Source organism: Hypanus sabinus, chromosome 22 (assembly GCF_030144855.1).
Source record: "Hypanus sabinus isolate sHypSab1 chromosome 22, sHypSab1.hap1, whole genome shotgun sequence".
Taxonomy (NCBI): domain Eukaryota; kingdom Metazoa; phylum Chordata; class Chondrichthyes; order Myliobatiformes; family Dasyatidae; genus Hypanus; species Hypanus sabinus.
Window position 1 is genome coordinate 15346597 of NC_082727.1, and position 17230 is coordinate 15363826.

The 17230-nt window shown below is 42.7% G+C and overlaps 2 protein-coding genes across 3 annotated transcripts in view; both read right to left on the reverse strand.

Moving 5' to 3' along the window:
• Positions 1-5650, reverse strand: part of abcc2 (ATP-binding cassette, sub-family C (CFTR/MRP), member 2) — a 123037-nt gene extending 117387 nt beyond the window's left edge. The window contains exon 1 of the mRNA XM_059947123.1: positions 5461-5650. Within this exon, the coding sequence (XP_059803106.1) occupies positions 5461-5502 (42 nt within the window). The 5' untranslated portion in view covers positions 5503-5650. The remainder of the gene's footprint in view (positions 1-5460) is intronic.
• A 674-nt stretch (positions 5651-6324) lies between these two features.
• The window catches only part of cutc (cutC copper transporter homolog (E. coli)), a 55243-nt gene continuing 44337 nt past the window's right edge, over positions 6325-17230 (reverse strand). For both annotated transcript variants that reach the window (XM_059947096.1, XM_059947097.1), the window contains exon 9: positions 6325-15323. In XM_059947096.1, the coding sequence (XP_059803079.1) occupies positions 15212-15323 (112 nt within the window). In that variant the 3' untranslated portion in view covers positions 6325-15211. The remainder of the gene's footprint in view (positions 15324-17230) is intronic.

Below are 17230 nucleotides of genomic sequence, written 5' to 3' on the forward strand. Positions count from 1 at the left end.
AACTAAAACACTCGAAAACTTCTATAGATGTATCATGGAGAGCATTCTGACAGGCAGCGTCACTGTCTGGTATGGGCGGGGAGAGGACCACTGCAAAGGAGCAAAAGAAACTACAGTAAGTTGTAAGATTAGTCAGCCCCATCTTGGGTACTAGCCTCCGTAGCACCTAAAACACCTTCAAAGAGTGATGCCTCAGAAAGGCGCCATCCATAACTGACCCCTATCACCCAGGGAAGGCCCTCTTCTCACTGAAGGAGGTACAGAAGCCTGAAGGCACACATTCGGTGACTCAGGAACAGCTTCTTCCCCTCTGACATCTGATTCCTGAATGAGCATGAACCCATGAACATGATCTCATTTTTAAAAAATATATCTAATTTCTGTTTTTGCACTATTTTTAATCTACTCAATATACATATATGTATACTTAGTATAATTGATTTGCTTATTTATTTTTTATTTTCTTTTTCCTTTCTGTACTTATCATTGAACTCTTGCTGCTAGGTTAACAAATTTCACAATACGTGCCGGAGATAATTAACCTGACTCTGACCCTGGTAACAGTTACAACACAGTACAGTAACAATGTGCATGACATGGTAGAGTAGTGGTTAGTTTAATACCGTTACAGCACCCCGCCACTGTCTGTAAAGAGTCTGGATATTCTCCCCGTGACCACATGGGTTTCCGTTGGGTGCTCTAGTTTCCTGCCACAGGCTGAAGACGTATGGGTCAGGGTTAGTGAGTCATGGGCACGCCATGCTGGGGCTGGAAACATGGCAACCCTTGCGGGCTGCCCCCAGCACATCCCCGGAATGCTGCAAATGACGCGTTTCACTGTATGCTTTGATGTACATGTGATAGATAAGGCTAATCTTTAAAAATATTTCAATATATTTTAAAATATTTGATTTGATCAAAGGGCTTGCTCCTGTGGTGTTCTATAATTCTATATTATAGAATATAGATATTCTATATTTTATCTCTACAAGGGCTTGTAAAACTTTGGAACAGTGTTAAAGGCAAGGAATTTTGGGCTAAGTGTTATTAGAACTCATGGAATTTTTGTCAGAAGTGAGTACCCTGGGTATTAAACAGTCAGGGATTAAAACACTGAAATACATAAACATGCACAAACACATTAATGTAATTAAGAAGACGGGCCAGCAGCTCTACATCCTGAGGAGTTTGAGGAGATTTAGAATGTTGCCAAAGACCCTTAAGATATCTACAGACATGTGGTGGAGCGTGTGCTGACCGGTTACATCACACCTGGTTCAGCCTCCAAGCATAGGCTGAGAAGAGGTTGCACCGGGCCAGCTCCGTCACGGGCACAACTTTGCCCACCACTTGGAGCCTCAAGAAGGTGGCATCCATTACTAAAGACCCTCGCCATCCGAGACGTGACTCCCTTCTTGTTACTGCGATCAGGGAGGAGGTACAGGAGCCTGAAGGTGCAGACTCAATGATTTAGAAGCAACTTCTTCCCCTCCACCATCAGATTTCTCAATGGTCCATGAACCCATGAATTGCTCCTTTATTGGTACAATTTATTTACTTCTTTACAGTAACTTTGATGTCTTTGCATTGTTCTGCTGCTGCAAAATAACACATTTCATGTCACGTAAGTCAGAGATAATAAACCTGATTCTGATTTTAAAAAACTGGCAACTGAAGCTGCTCGGAATGGCTGGAAGACCAAGATTTTCCTTGTAGAAGTGGGATGCAGGGGATTCATTGCTACATCTACGATCAGTCTATTGAAGAAGGTGGGGGTGAGGGGTGTCTCCCTCCAACAAGCAATCAAGTCCTTGTCAAATGCAGCAGAGGAAAGCAGCAAATGGATTTGAATTAAAAGGAAAGACAACAACTGGACTGAAAGATGAAGACAGGAGGGTACAGAACTGTGGGGGGTGTATCTGGGACGCCAGGTAGCACCATTGAGCCCTCTGGAGACATCATGGGCTTATCAACAAAATGTCAAAGAAGGAGGGTGCCCACCTGATGACCCCAAAGATGTAGCTACCCTCCTCGTCACCACTCGAAGCCTACTGCCAACATCGAGAGTGCTGTCTTTATCATTGGGATTGAAACATCAAGTCCTAGTAGCTCTATTCTACTGTAATTCTGAATTGTCTCCAACACAGCTGTACATCCTGCCACATGGGGAACAGGTAGAAAGAATATTGTTCAGCACATTCATCCTATTACATACCTACAATGGTTAATTCTTACCTGTAAATTATTCTTCAAAAGGAATCCATGTGCTTTAAAATATATTGAGAAGATATATGCTTTTTCTCTTCTTCTATATTATGTATTGAATTGAACTGCTGCTGCTAAGTTAACAAATTTCACGACACATGCTGGTGATAGTAAACCTGATTCTGATTTTATTGACTCTATGGCCATTTCATTGGGTACACCTGCTCATGGATTCAAATATCTCATGTGACAACTCAATGCATAAAAGCATGCAGGCATGGTCAAGAGGTTCAGTTGTTGTTCAGATCAAACATCAGATGAGGAAGAAATGCGATCTAGGTGACTTAAACCATGAAATGATTGTTGGTGCCAGATGGGGTGGTTTGAGTATCTCAGAAACTGCTGATCTGGGATTTTCATGCACAACATTCTCTAGAGTTTACAGAGAATGGAGCATGGAACAAAAACATCCGTGAGTGGCAGTTCTATGGGCAAAAATGCCTTGTTAATGAGTGAGGTCAAAGGAGAACAGCCAGTCTGGTTCAAGCTGACAGGAAGGTGACAATAGCTCAAATAACACAGTGGTGTGCAGAAGAGTAGCTCTGAATGCACAACACATCCAACCTTGAAGTGGATGGGCTATGGTAGCAGAAGACCATGAATATTCACTCAGTGGCCACATTATTAGGTGCAGTCAGTTCCTAATAAAGTGGCCACTGACTGCAGTTTCAAGGAGTCTTACAGAAATGGACATTCTTGCCCATTACATCTATGCTGATTTCTTTCCCCAGCGACATTAAACTTATTTCCCTGCATCTTTGTATTCCTTGTCTATTTAAATGCCTGTGAAACAAACCAATTGTACCACATTCCACCAGGCCATCAGAGTGATTAATTCACACTGACACAATTGTATTCCTAAGCTATATTGACTGTTCTGTTGTACATATTACTGTACATGCTATTTATTACAAATTACTATAATTTGCACATTGCACATTTGGAGGGAGACATAACGTAAAGATTTTTATTCCTTATGTATGGGAAGGGTGTAAGAAATAAAGTCAATTCAATTCCTCTGGCAGTGAGCTTGAGGTGTCAACTGCTCTCTCTGTGGAAAAGAAACCCGTCAGATCTCCTTTCAAACCTCTATGTGCCTTGTTGTTTTTGAGAAACCAGTTGCAGGGGACAGATTTTGAAGGTAGCTCTTACAATCTTGTATTCCTCTATCAGGCTACCTTACAACCTCCTTCGCTTCAGGGAAAACAAATCCAATTCGTCCGCTCTTTCACAATCTACCTCGTTATCAGCTTGCACTTTCTCATTTACCTGCACTGCACTTTCTCTGCAGCTGGTATATTTTATTCCCCTTTGCTATTGTTTGACCGTGTTCTACCTCAATTCACTGTGCATTGAGTTGATCTGTATGAACTGCGTGGAAGACAAGCTTCTTTACTGTAACTTGGTACGTGTGACAAATACAGTCTCCTATCTCAATCAGAATCGGAAACAGGTTTATTATCACTAACACACTGTACATCATGAAATCTGTTGTTTTGTGGCAGCAGTATAGTGAAATGCATAAATATACTATAAATTATATATAAGAAATACAATTAATAGAAAATTAAGTGTTTACTGTATTTAAAAGAGAGCAAAACATATTGAGGTAGTGTTCACAGGTTAACTGTCCATTCAGAAATCTGATTTTGGAGGGGAAGAAGCTATTCCTTAAACATTGATGGTGTGTCTTCATGCTCCTGTACCATCTCTCTAATGCTGGCAATGAGCAAAGAGCAGGTTCTGAATGGTGAGGGTCCTTAATGGTGGATGCTGCCTCTCTGAGGCATCTCCATAACTAAAGACCTCCAAACCAAGCAACATTCTGGTGAATTTTCCTGCACTCTCAGCAGCATAGGGAAGTGTATGGCTATGCACTTTTGGTAGAAGGAATAAAAGTCTAGACTATTTTCTTAAACGGGAGTGAATTCAAAAATCTGAGGTGCAAGGGGACTTGGGAGTCCTCGTGCAGGATTCCCTAAGGGTTAACTTTTAGGTTGAGTCGGTAGAAAGGGGGGCAAATGCGTTGTTAGCGTTCATTTCTGGGGGACCAGAATGTCAAAGCAAGATGAAATGCTGAAGCTTTATAAAGCATTGGTCAAACCACACAGATATTTGTGAACAGGTTTGGGCCCCTTATTTAGGAAAGAATGGGCTGGCATTAGAGAGGGTCCAGATGAAGTTTACGAGAATGAACCCAGGAATGAGAGGAGTAATGAATGAGGAGCATTTGATGACTCTGGGCCTCTATTCACTGCAGTTTAGAAAAAAGAGGGAATCTTATTGAATGCTACCAAATATTGAAAGGCCAGGATAGAGTGGACGTGGAGAGGATGTTTCTAAAAGTGGGAAAGTCTAGGACCAGAGGACATATCCTCAGAACATGTCCCTTTAGAACAGAAATGAGAGGGAATTTCTTTGACCAGAGGGTGGTGAATCTGCGGAATTCATCGCCTCAGACGGCTGTGAAGACAGAGTTATCGGATATATTTAAACTGGAGTTTGACAGATTCTTGATTACTAAGGGCATCAAAGGTTAGGAAGAGAAGGCAGGAGAATGGGATTGAATGGTTGTGCCGAATAGCCTAATTCTGCTCCTATGTCTGATGGTCATATGCTTTAGTCTGCTTTGCAGAATAGACATAAGAGATTCCATGGCACTCCTTTAAAGAACACGATATGATTTTTTTTTGTTCATACCCACACATCTCTCAGTCAGAATCACCTATACATATCATCTGATTGTACACCTCTCTGATTAGTTACTGTATTTCCTACATTACTCTTCAGAAGTTGGGAAAATGGCTGTAGTGCTCTCTGGGAAGCCTTAAAATGCCTGAAATGAAGACAACCATGAAACAAGAACTCCATAGAATGAATGATGGAAATGTCAAAGCCCCTCCTGTCTCCCTCCCACTCATGTCAGCAGAGGCACTGACACCCCCCCCCATGCAGGCAGCAGCAGAAGCCCCCCAAGGAGACCCCGATCCATCAAAGCTACAGTCCATAACCCAACACTTCAAGCAGGCTCCCTCTGGCCATCAGGGGAGAGAGAGGTTGCTCTCTCAGGTATACTCTCTGGAATGCCTTAAAATAAATGCAAGCCTCGATTCCTTCAGTGGTTGCCGCTGCTCAGAGACGGTCGTTTTAGGCAAGGGGTTGATGGGCACAGAAACACAGGATAATGACACTCACCCAGAATGTGGAGCCGCAGTACTTATCCAAGACAGATGTCATGCTGTGTGGTGTCTCTCAGTGAAGCTCTGGGAACGGTCTCTTCTCAGCTGATGCCCCCATACAATGTCTCCAGCTTTGAAAGCAACAGCTACCCAAATGATGGGAAACACAGCGGAGTACGATGATCACCCAAGGACTACTGCCTCTGTCTGACCAGCAGAGCCCTATTTAATCTGAAGCGTCAGTTAATATTTAACCATTTCTTCTCAGTTTCCTGTCTATTTTTTTTAATATTTCCTTGGTGTGGGGTAGAGAGCACAGATTACATTTTATTTGGATAGTAATGCTCAGCCACTAATGCCTTGGATTTACTTTGAAATAGACTGTCTATGCATTCCCTGTGTGTATTTAATTTAACTATCTTTTGGTTTGATACACTGATGAAAGCTAAAGTTAATAATTAGGTGTTCATTGGTGTTGTACGAAAGCAGTTACTCTTATTATTCTCTGCCATGGTTTGTACTTGATCTGAACTTTAAAACCATCTTACTCAGAGTTGCAACATGACGAAAATAATCTGTGAACCATCAGCCTTTAGCCCAATTTGTTTTGCAATCTTTCAGCAAGTGTATCATGTGAACAGTATTTGGCTGACTGCTGAATTAAAAAGCAGCGGGCTCAAGTCTTCATTGATTTAGGGGGTTATTCATGTGAAAAACTGTCTGCATGCCATCCACACAGCTCATTTCAATACAGCAGCACATTGGAGCTAGTGCATGGAAAAATAGTAACAGAATGCAGAATAAAGTGTTCCAGTTACAGAGAAAGTGCAGTGCAGGTAGACAATAAGATCAAGGCCATGATCAAGTAGATTCTGAGGTTGAGTCCATCTTTATTTTTCTTGGAGATCGTTCAACAGTCTTATTACAGCAGTATAGAATCTGTCCTTGAGCTTTGTAAATGTGCTTTCAATTTTTGTATCTTATCCCTGATAGGGAGGGGGAGAAATTAGCTTTATTTGTCACAAGTATAGCAAAATGTCCAAACGTGCAGTGAAATGCGTTGCTTGCATCAATGATCATAGACAATAAATAATACTGATCCGAGGGTGTGCTGGAGTCAGACACAAGTGTTGCCAGCACAGCATGTCCACAATGTACTGTTACTAACCCGTCTGTCTTTGGAATGTGGGAAACCAGAGGAATACAACATGGTCATGGAGAGATCCTTACAAACAGCAGGGGGAATTGAACCCTGATCGTGAAGAGAGAGGTCCTGGGGTAGGCGGGGTCTTCAATTATGCCTGCTGCTTTACCAAGACATTGAGAAGTGCCCGTGGTGGCTGGGGATGTTTCCATGAAGGACTGAGCTATGTCCACATCTCACAGCATTAATCACTTCAGACCCTGGGGAGAGCAGCAGCTGAAGTTCAAAGCCTCTTGCTGAGACTCTGTTTCTGGACTAAGATGCTGCACTGTCAGAGCGGACAACTCCACTGTGAAATTGCAAGCTCTTGCACTCTCAGTTTGAAAGATCTCATGGGCCATCAGAAAGGAGCTGGAAATATATCTCAGTGTCTGTCCAATCTCCATCTCTCTCAACCAACTGCCTGCTGAAATGATGGTTACCACATTGTTGATTATGTTAGATGTATATTGTGTTTCTCGTAAACACAAGAGATCCTGCCGATGCTAAAATTCTTAAGCAACAGATACAAAATGTTGGAGGAACTCAGCAAGTCAGGCAACATCTATGGAGGGGTCTTGGCCTGAAACTTCGATCTCTTTTCCCATCTGTGATGGAGACTATGCTTCAAAAGGGTAATTTTCCTCCACTGGCAATTAAATGTCTTAGGACTCCTGGTATTGAGGAAGTTCTACAACTGTTGTATTGGAATTGGAATTGGTTTATTTTTGTCACGTGTACCAAGATACCATGAAAAGCTTTACATATTATTCATATAGATCAAATCATTACACAGTGTACCGAGCTAGAATAAGGTAAAGACTAACAGAATACAGAATAAAGTGCAACAGCTACAGAGAAAGGGCAGTGTAGGTAAACTATAAGATCATAACAACATAATCTGTAAGACCAAGACTCCATTTTATACCAGGGAACTATTCAATAGCCTTATAACATTGGGGTAGAAGATATGTTTAATTATGTTGTTTGTTCTTTCAAGCTTTTATACCTTCTGCCCTAGTGGAAGAGGGGAAAAGAGAAAATGTCCTAAAAGTTCTCAGAAGGCTAAGGAAATTGGGCATGTCCCCAATTACTGCGCTGAGACTGCTAGAAACGACAGAGCTGAGAATTCAGCCAGTTTGTCATGCAAACCAGCCTCCACTCCAATGAACACCATCTACACTTCCTGCTTCCTCGGTAAAACAGCCAGCAGAATCAAAGAACCACCTATTCTGGCCATTCCCTCTTCTCCCCTCTCCCATTGACAGAAGATGACTGAAGCTTGAAAGCACATACCGTCAAGGGCAGCTTCTACCCCACCGTAGTAAGACTATTGGTCATGGGAAGATCTCGTGTGATAAAGTGGACCTCTTGATCTACCCCATCATGGCCCTTGCATTTTATTTATTTACCAGCACTGCATTTTCTCTGTAACTATAATACTATATTCTGCATTTTGTGTTTTTTTGTTCCTTTTCCATCACCTATTGTATGGAAGATCTGTCTGGATTAAATGCAAGCAAAACATTCTCACTGTACTTCAGTACACGTCAGCAATTACCAACCACTGAAAAAGAGGACTCTGTAAAGATGTAAATCATATTAATGCTGACTTTACCAATTTTGCACACATCTGTTATGAGTTAACACAAGTTGATGAATCTTCTCATCCCAACTCATGGGCTCTTCATTCCTCTCCATAGATGCTGCCTGACCTGTCGATTTTCTCCAGCATTTATTGAGTAGAACCTCTCTGCACAGCTCAGAAGACCTAGGTTCGATCCTGACATTGAGTGCTGTGTGTGTGGAGTTTGTATGTTCCCTGTAACCGTGTCTGTGGGGAGTTTGGATGCTCTCCCTGTGACCATATGGATTTCCTCTGGGTGCTCTGGTTTCCTCCCACATCCCAAAGAGGAGCAGGTAGGTAAACTGACTGGGGAATGTGAATTGCTCCTAGTTTGTAGGTGAGAAGCAGAATAAAAAGATGGGACTAACACAGGATTTGTGGGTGGTTTACAATTAGCATGGACTTCATGGGCTGAAGGACTTATTTCCATATTGCATATGTCTATGACTCTAGGAATGGACTACTTGGTGCAAGAAATTTCTGTAGCAGCATCTCTAAGAATGTCAGCATTCATATAATAGTCACCAAGGACAACTTCAAGGAGCAGTGCCTTAATAAGACTTCAGATCCCCTCATTATAGGAAGGAGATGGAAGCTTTATACAGGGTGCAGAGGAGATTCACCAGGATGATAACTGGACCAGAAAACATGTGTTATGAAGAGAGGTGGAGCGAGATAGTACTTTCCTCTTTGGAGTGAAGGAGGACGAGAAGTGACTTGAATGAGATGTACAAGATGATAAGAGGCACAGATAGGAATGGACAGCCAGTACTTTTCTCCAGGGCAGAAATGACTAATACTAGAGGGCATAATTTTAAGCTGATTTTTGTGAAGTATAGGGTTGGGGTAATGTCAGAGCCTCAACTGATAAAGGCAAACATGCCATATGTCTTCTTCACCATCCTAACAACATGTGTAGCCATTTTCAAGGCATAATAGACTTGTACCTTAAGATCCCTCGTGTTGAACTCCATAGCACCTCAGTATTTAACATCGTGCTGTCCCTTTACATTTGATCTCCAAAAAGCAATGGCTCATATTTGACCAGGTTAAACTCCATAGTCATAGAGTGCTACAGCACAGATGAGCCCTTCAGCCCATCTAGTCCATGCCAAACTGTTATTCTGCCTAGTCCCATCGACTGGCATCTGGAACACAGCCCTCCATATCGCTCCCATCCATGTACCTATCCAAACTTTCCTTAAACCTTGCAATCGAACCCACATCCACTACTTTGGCTGGCAGTTCATTTCACACTTGCACCACCCTCTGAGTGATGGCCTTCCTCCTCAGGTTCCCCTTTATTATTTTACCTTTCACCCTTAACCTATGACTCCTATCTCTAGTCTCACCCAACCCCAGTGGAAAAAGCCTACTTGCATTTACCCTATCTATACCCCTGATTATTTTGTATACCCCTATCAAATCTCTCCTCATCCTCCAGGGAATAAAGTCCTAACCTATTCAACCTTTCCTTATAACTCAAGTCTTCAAGTACCAGCAACATCTTTGTAAATCTTCTCTGTACTCTTTCAATCTTATTGATATGTTCCTGTATCTAGGTGACCACAACTGGACACAAAACTCACCAATGTCTTATACAAGTTCAACGTAACACCCCAACTCCTGTACTTAATACTAAGATTTATGAAGGGCAATAGGCCAAAAGTTTTCTTTACAACCTTATCTACTGTGACACCACTTCTAATGAATTATGGACCTGTATTCCCAGATCCGTTAGTTCTACTGCACTCCTCAGTTCCTGACAGTTCACTGTGTAAGACCTACTCTGGTCGGTCTTACCGAAGTGCCACACCTTGCACTTGTCTGCATTAAATTCCATCTGCCATATTTCAGACCATTTCCCCAGCTGGTGCAGATCCCTCTGCAAGCCATGATAACCTTCCTTGCTGCCCACTGCATCCCCAATTTTGTTGTCATCCTGTGCTCAAATTTATGATGCCAAAAGCTCCTTTTACAATCCTATCTAACCGTGACACCACTTTCAAGGAATTGTGGATCCGTATTCCAAGATCCCTTTGTTCTATCACACTCCTACCCTGGTTTGTCTTCCCAAAGTTTGGCTTCCTGAGCTTTCTGGGCCCAATTAACTAGACTGCTTTGCCATAGAGAATGGAATCTTTAAAAGGAAGCTGAAATGATAGAAAACATTGATGAGTTTGGTGATATTAGTATTTTGTAGGATCAAAAAGCAGTAAAACTGCCCTTTATTGGTCACTGTTATCAATTGCCTGGGATCACACCTGCTCCTGATCATTTCAGGCTCACTGTTGGGCTTTGGAACAGGACTGAATTGGTAAAGATAGGGCTGACTACGTTATGCCAATTTACTGGGGACACACAGTTTCAGAGTTGAGGACACCGCAATAGCGTAGCAGATAGTATAATGTTATTATAGTGCTTGAAACCTGAGTTCAATTCCCACTGCTATGTATAAGGAGTTTGTATGTTCTCCCCATGAGTATGTGTTTCCTCTTACATTCCAAAGGTTAGTCAACTGATTGATGACATGGGTGTAACTGGGTGGCGTGAGCTCATTGGGACAGAGGGCCTGTTACTGCGCTGTATTTCTTAATAAAACAACAAAGTTAGCATCAGCAGTTTTCTTCCAGTTTGTCTACAAACAGCTTATTCTCCTTATGTCTTTCTTTTCTTTTCAAGGGGGTTGGGATCTGTGAACCGCGATTCAAATACAGTACTTGGCAAGCAGTGGGTTTTTGCACCAGCTGTGTGGCCTAGCGCTTCACTATCTCTAGGTATGGCCTGGAAAACTTGTGCCTTCAGGAAGTGGCTCAGCTTCTTGCCTACTGCGCTGACTGAAGCATCGGGACAGCGGGCAATGGGGTTTGCTAATCACCGGCTGCCAGCAGAAGGCCCCTGTACTCAAGTGCTCCCTCTCTCTCTCTGATGGAGAAAGAGAGAAGCAACGTGGAAGATCGTAACATCAGAACAAGTTTCTGGTCTCCACTCTCGTCGTTGGGGGGCAACCTCTCTCTTCCCTGATGGCCAGATGCTTGAAGTGTTGGGTTATGGACTGTAGCTTTGATGGATTGGGGTCTCTTTGGGGGGGCTTCTGCTGCTGCTTGCATGGGGGGGGGGTGTCAGTGCCTCTGCTGACATGAGTGGGAGGGGGACAGGACGGGCTTTGATGTTTCTATCATTCATTCTATGGGGTTCTTGTTTCATGGTTGTCTTCATTTCATGAAGAGTAAGCATTTCAGGTAGTATACTGTATAGATTCTCTGATATTAAAATGAATCTTTGAAACATTCCCAAGAGATTTTAGTGATTCAACAATGAAGCTCTTCTGGTTTTGGCCTTCCACAAAAAAAAATGTTGCATTATCAGAAGTCTTTAACAGTGACAGAATAATTGCAGTAAGTTATTTTAAAAAGTAAACGGTTCTTGAATTTATTTTAAAAAGAAAGCTTAGATGAGAAAGTATAAACATAACTGGTCTGGCCTCAGCTGAAAGATTGCAATCAACCTGAGACTCACAAATGGAGAACATGGTCAAGGTCTTTGAGTTGGTATAGAAGAGATTTATTAATGAGGTGTATTGGAAGGATCCAGGGAATGAGGAACGTCACCAGAGGAGCTGTGACAGATCTCCTTAGAATAGAATATTTAAAGTTATGTATGACTGAGGAGCAACATGAGGGAGCGTTTCTTCACTGAGGATTTTGCAAATGAAGAACAAGTTGCCAGCAGAAGTGGTGGATGGGAGTTTGATTTCAACATTTAAGAGAAGTTTGGATAAGTACATGGATAGGGGGAGTACGGAGGGCTATGGTTCATGTGCAGGTCAATGGGACGAGGCAGAATAATAGCTTGGCACGGATTAGATGGGCCAAAGGACCTGTTTCAGTGCTGCAGTGTTCTATGACAGATAGAATGAGGAGAGCTGGGTGCCTGTGATCAGAAGACACATGTTTAGGGAGACTGGCTATGAAATCAACATTAGGAATCATTTAACACATCAAGCTGTGGTGGTCCAGAGAACTTTGCTGCAAGGGACAGTAGAACCAATGGGCTCTACTTATTGTATAAAGATTTAACAAGAAACGTCTCTCTGCAAAACATAGCTCAGCGCATCATGGAAATCAGCCTCCTCCCCTCCAGGGATGCCTTCCAAACTTCTCAACGCCGTGGTAGGCAGCGTAATAAAATACCCCGTCCACCCCAGATATTCTCTCTTCTTCCCTCTCCAATCAGGCGGAAGATACAAAAGCCTGAAAACACCTACCACCAGACTCAAGGACAGCTTCTATCCCATTTCTATACTGAGTAGTCTCCCTGTCTGATAAGATGGACTCCTGGCCACAGCATCTAACCTGTTGTGGCCTTGCACCTTAATATCTGCCTGCACCTTCTCTGTAACACTTCATTTTGCATTCTGTTATTGTTTTCCTATGTATTACTGTAGAGGTGGTATGCAAGTCAAACTTCCCACTGCATCTCAGTGCATCTGACAAGAATAAACCAAATCAGCAATTTTAGTAGGGTGCCTAAAACTACACAGAGTAGGTTTGGGCAAGGAGGTTTTTGAGGGGATCAACGGGGCAAATTTCTTACTCTGAGTGGTTGGATCTGGAACGCAATGACTGAGCGCGTAGGGAAGGCACAGACTCTCACAGGGACCATCTCAATCAGCACGTAAATCACCAGGGTAAGGATCACTGGTAAATGGATTGGAGCTTGGTGGTGGGCTGAAGGCACTGTTTCTTGCTGTATGGTTCTATGATTCTAAACTCCTAATTCTACGATGAAATCTCACTATCTAGGCAGAAAACTAACATACAAAGAAATAATGATATTAGTTTCTTAGTTTGCTTCAGCATGGTACTGATACTGGCATTAGATTGGTGGCATCCATCAGTCTCGAGAGACCATGGATCTGCGCCTGGGGTTTCCAGGGCGCAGGCCTGGGCAGGGTTGTATGGGAGACCGGCAGTTGCCCAAGCTGCAGGCCTTCCCCTCTCCACGCCACCGACGTTGTCCAAGGAAAGGGCATTAGGACCCATGCAGCTTGGCACCGGTGTCGTCACAGAGCAATGTGTTGTTAAGTGCCTTGCTAAAGGACACAAACACTCTGCCTCAGCTGAGGTTCAAACCAGTGACCTTCAGGTTACTAGTCTGATGCCTTGCCCACTAGGCCACGCGCTAACTCACGGCATTAGATTATTACTGTCACATATACCCAGATACAGTGAGAAGCTTGTCTTACAAACTGTTCATACAGATCAAATCATCACGCAGTGCCTTGTGATAGAATAAGATATACAAAGCAGAATAAAATGAACCAGAAGAGTATAGTGCAGGTAAACGATAAAGTACGTATAAGATCATATCCATGTAGATTGTAAGGCCAAGAGTCCATCTTGTTGTACAAGGTCTGTTTAAAAGCCCAATAACAACAGGATAGAAACTGTCCTTCAGCCTGATAACAGGTGCTTTCAAGCTTTTGTATCTTCTGCCCAATGGGAGGAAGAGGAAGAGAGATTGCTCGGTGCGGATGGGGTCTTTGATTATGCTGACTGCTTCAGGCAGCAAGAGGTAAAGAAAGTTAGTGGAGGGCGGTGGGTTCCTGTGATGCACTGAACAGTTTTTTCAATAAAGTGCAGAGCAGTTGTGATATGAAATCGTAACGTATCCAGACAGAATGAATGTTTTCTATAGTACATTGTTAAAAATTGGTAAGAATCAATGGGAACCTGCTGAATTTCTTTAGCTTCCTAAGGAAGCAGAGGCACTGGTGACATCAACTTTTTGGCATGACATCAACTTTTATATCAATTATTGAATAATTGATCATATCAAAAGCAGTTGAATTAAAACCAACAAAAAGCTATCAAATTATTGGGGTATTTCAGGACAAAAGCAATATGAAGCATATTTTGCAACTGTAAAATTGTTTCCCTGATGGTTCAGTGAGTTTAGAAAAATGAGGGGGGATTAAACAGCAATTTCATTGAAACCTACCAAATATTGAAAGGCCTGGACAGAGTGGCATAGAGAGGATGTTTCCAGTAGTAGGAGTCTTGGACCAGAGGACACAGCTTCAAAGTACAAGGATGTCCCTTTAGAACAGAGATGAGATGTAATTTTTTAAGCTAGAGGCTGGTGAATCTGTGAACTTCATTGCCATAGACAGCTGTGAAGGTCAAGCCATTGGAGTATATTTAAAGTGGAGTTTGATTAGTAAGGGCATTAAAGGTTATGGAGAGAAGGAAAATAAATTAGCCATGATGGAATAGCAGAACAGACTCAATGGGCTGAATGTCCTAATTCTGCACCTATGTTTTATGGCCTTATCCAGGGATAACACAGGGCAGAAGCACCCCAGCTTTAATCCCTAGCCTATGCGGAGTTCCAAGTTTCAGCTGGACATCAGGAGTATCATAGCTGGGTTGAAAGGAACTCGTCAATGCTTCCCATTGCAGATTTAGAGAGGATGCAGACATCTGTGGCCAGGTAGAACTGAGAGTGGCCAACCTGAATGGTGTCACACACAACTGAGTTAGGCACCGTGGACCTATATCCCAACAAAGAATCACACATTGAAGAAAGGGAGGGAAGTGGAAGAGAAGGGGATATTATAACAGAAAAAGAGGTCCAACCAGACAAGTTTTTAATTGTTAACTGGAGATTGTACTCCATGCACTTTGAGTGGGAAGAGTTCCATCTTCATATGGTTAGGCATGAACTGCAGAACATTTAAACTAGACCTGATGGTTCATGATCTTCGAAAGAGATGCAGACAGGCTCTCCCCATCCATTAAAACTCCTTTTCAGTCCAATTATCCCAGCTGCTCCTTTCTCAGGCAGTAACTAAGGCACCATTTTTCAAATGACAAGACCCACATTAAAACATGTAAATTCTTCCTTGTAGCTCCTCTTCGTTCCTTCTTTACCCAGGCTTGATGCTCCTCATATTTATACAATGTCCTTGGCAATGGCATTCAGCATTCGAATTTTACAGATGTCTGCCACTTTCACGCTGTACTCTGGCGGGGAGAGGGAGGCTCCCATTGAGACCGAGTTGTTTCTAATGAGAGAAGAAGAAACAAAGAGTTATCATCCCACTGCAGCTCTAATTGACCACCGCTACCATCTGATCATATCCTCCATTGCATCTGCTGGTTAGTTAAGATGTCCCCTGTTTATCTTTGGCAGGTAAGACCATCTTGCAGGATTTCTTTGGAGATGAGATGTAAGGTGGTATCAAAATGGGGACAGAATATCGTTCACTGACTAGTACAATAGCGATATACAGGTAGACCACAGTGCATTGTGTTTAACTATAGGATGCAGAAGTGGGCTGAGAAGTGGCAGATGGAGTTCAACCCGAAGAAGTGTGAGGTGGTACACTTTGGAAGGACAAACTCCAAGGCAGAGTACAAAGTAAATGGCAGGATACTTGGTAGTGTGGAGAAGCAGAGGGATCTGGGGGTACATGTCCACAGATCCCTGAAAGTTGCCTCACAGGTAGATAGGGTAGTTAAGAAAGCTTATGGGATGTTAGCTTTCATAAGTCAAGGGAGCTTAAGAGTCGCGATGTAATGATGCAGCTCTATAAAACTCTAGTTAGGCCACACTTGGAGTACTGTGACTGGTTCCGGTCGCCTCACTATAGGAAGGATGTGGAAGCATTGGAAAGGGTACAGAGGAGATTTACCAGGATGCTGCCTGGTTTAGAGAGTATGGATTATGATCAGAGATTAAGAGAGCTAGGGCTTTACTCTTTGGAGAGAACGAGGATGAGAGGAGACATGTTAGAAGTATACAAGATATTAAGAGGAATAGACAGAGTGGACAGCCAGTGCCTCTTCCCCAGGGCACCACTGCTCAGTACAAGAGGACATGGCTTTAAGGTAAGGGGAGGGAAGTTCAAGGGGGATATTAGAGGAAGGTTTTTCACTCAGAGAGTGGTTGATGCATGGAATGCACTGCCTGAGTCAGTGGTGGAGGCAGATACACTAGTGAAGTTTAAGAGACTACTAGACAGGTATATGGAGGAATTTAAGGTGGGGGGTTATATGGGAGGCAGGGTTTGAGGGTCGGCACAACATTGTGGGCCGAAGGGCCTGTAACGTGCTGTACTATTCTATGTTCTATAACAGTGCAATCACTTGAGTTGAGTATGTTCTCCCAAGGGGTTGTCTATTGGTAGGTTCCCAGGTGGCTGTAGGGGCTGATCTGAGATCAATGTATCCTGATGCATTATGAGCAAGAGTAAGTGGTGACTATGATTGATGGCTAGGTCATTTTGTTGTCCAGTCTCTCTTCTCATAGCTGTTGCTTGTTCAACTATAGAGAAAAACAAGAGACCTTTATGGCTTTAGATTCGTTCAGAATCAAATTTAACATCATCAGCATATGTCATGACATTTGTTAACTTTATGGCAACAGTACGATGCAATATATGATAAATAAATATAGTTACAGTAAGTATATAAATGTCTATTAAATAGTTAAGTTAAATTAAGTAGTGCAAAATAACAGAAATAAAAATATAGTGAGGTAGTGTTCATGGGTTCAATGTCCATTCAGGAATCAGATGGCAGAGGGGAAGAAGCTGTTTCTGAATCACAGAGTGTGTGCCTTCAGGTTTCTGTACCTCCTTCCCGATGGCAACAGTGTGAAGAGGGCATGTTCTTGCCAGTGGGGATCCTTAATGATGGACAACGTCTTCCTAAGGCACTGCTCCCTGAAGATTTCTTGGACACTACAGAGGCTAGTACCCATGATAGAGCTGATTAATTTTACAGGTTTCTGCAACTTATTTCGATCTTGTGCAGTGCCCACCCCCCCCCCCCCCATACCAGACAGTGATACAGCTAATCAGAGTTCTCTCCACAGTACATTTGTCTAAGTTTTTGAGTGTTTCACTTGACAAACCAAATCCTAATGGAATATAGTCACTGTCTTGCCTTCCTTATAGCTGCATCAAAT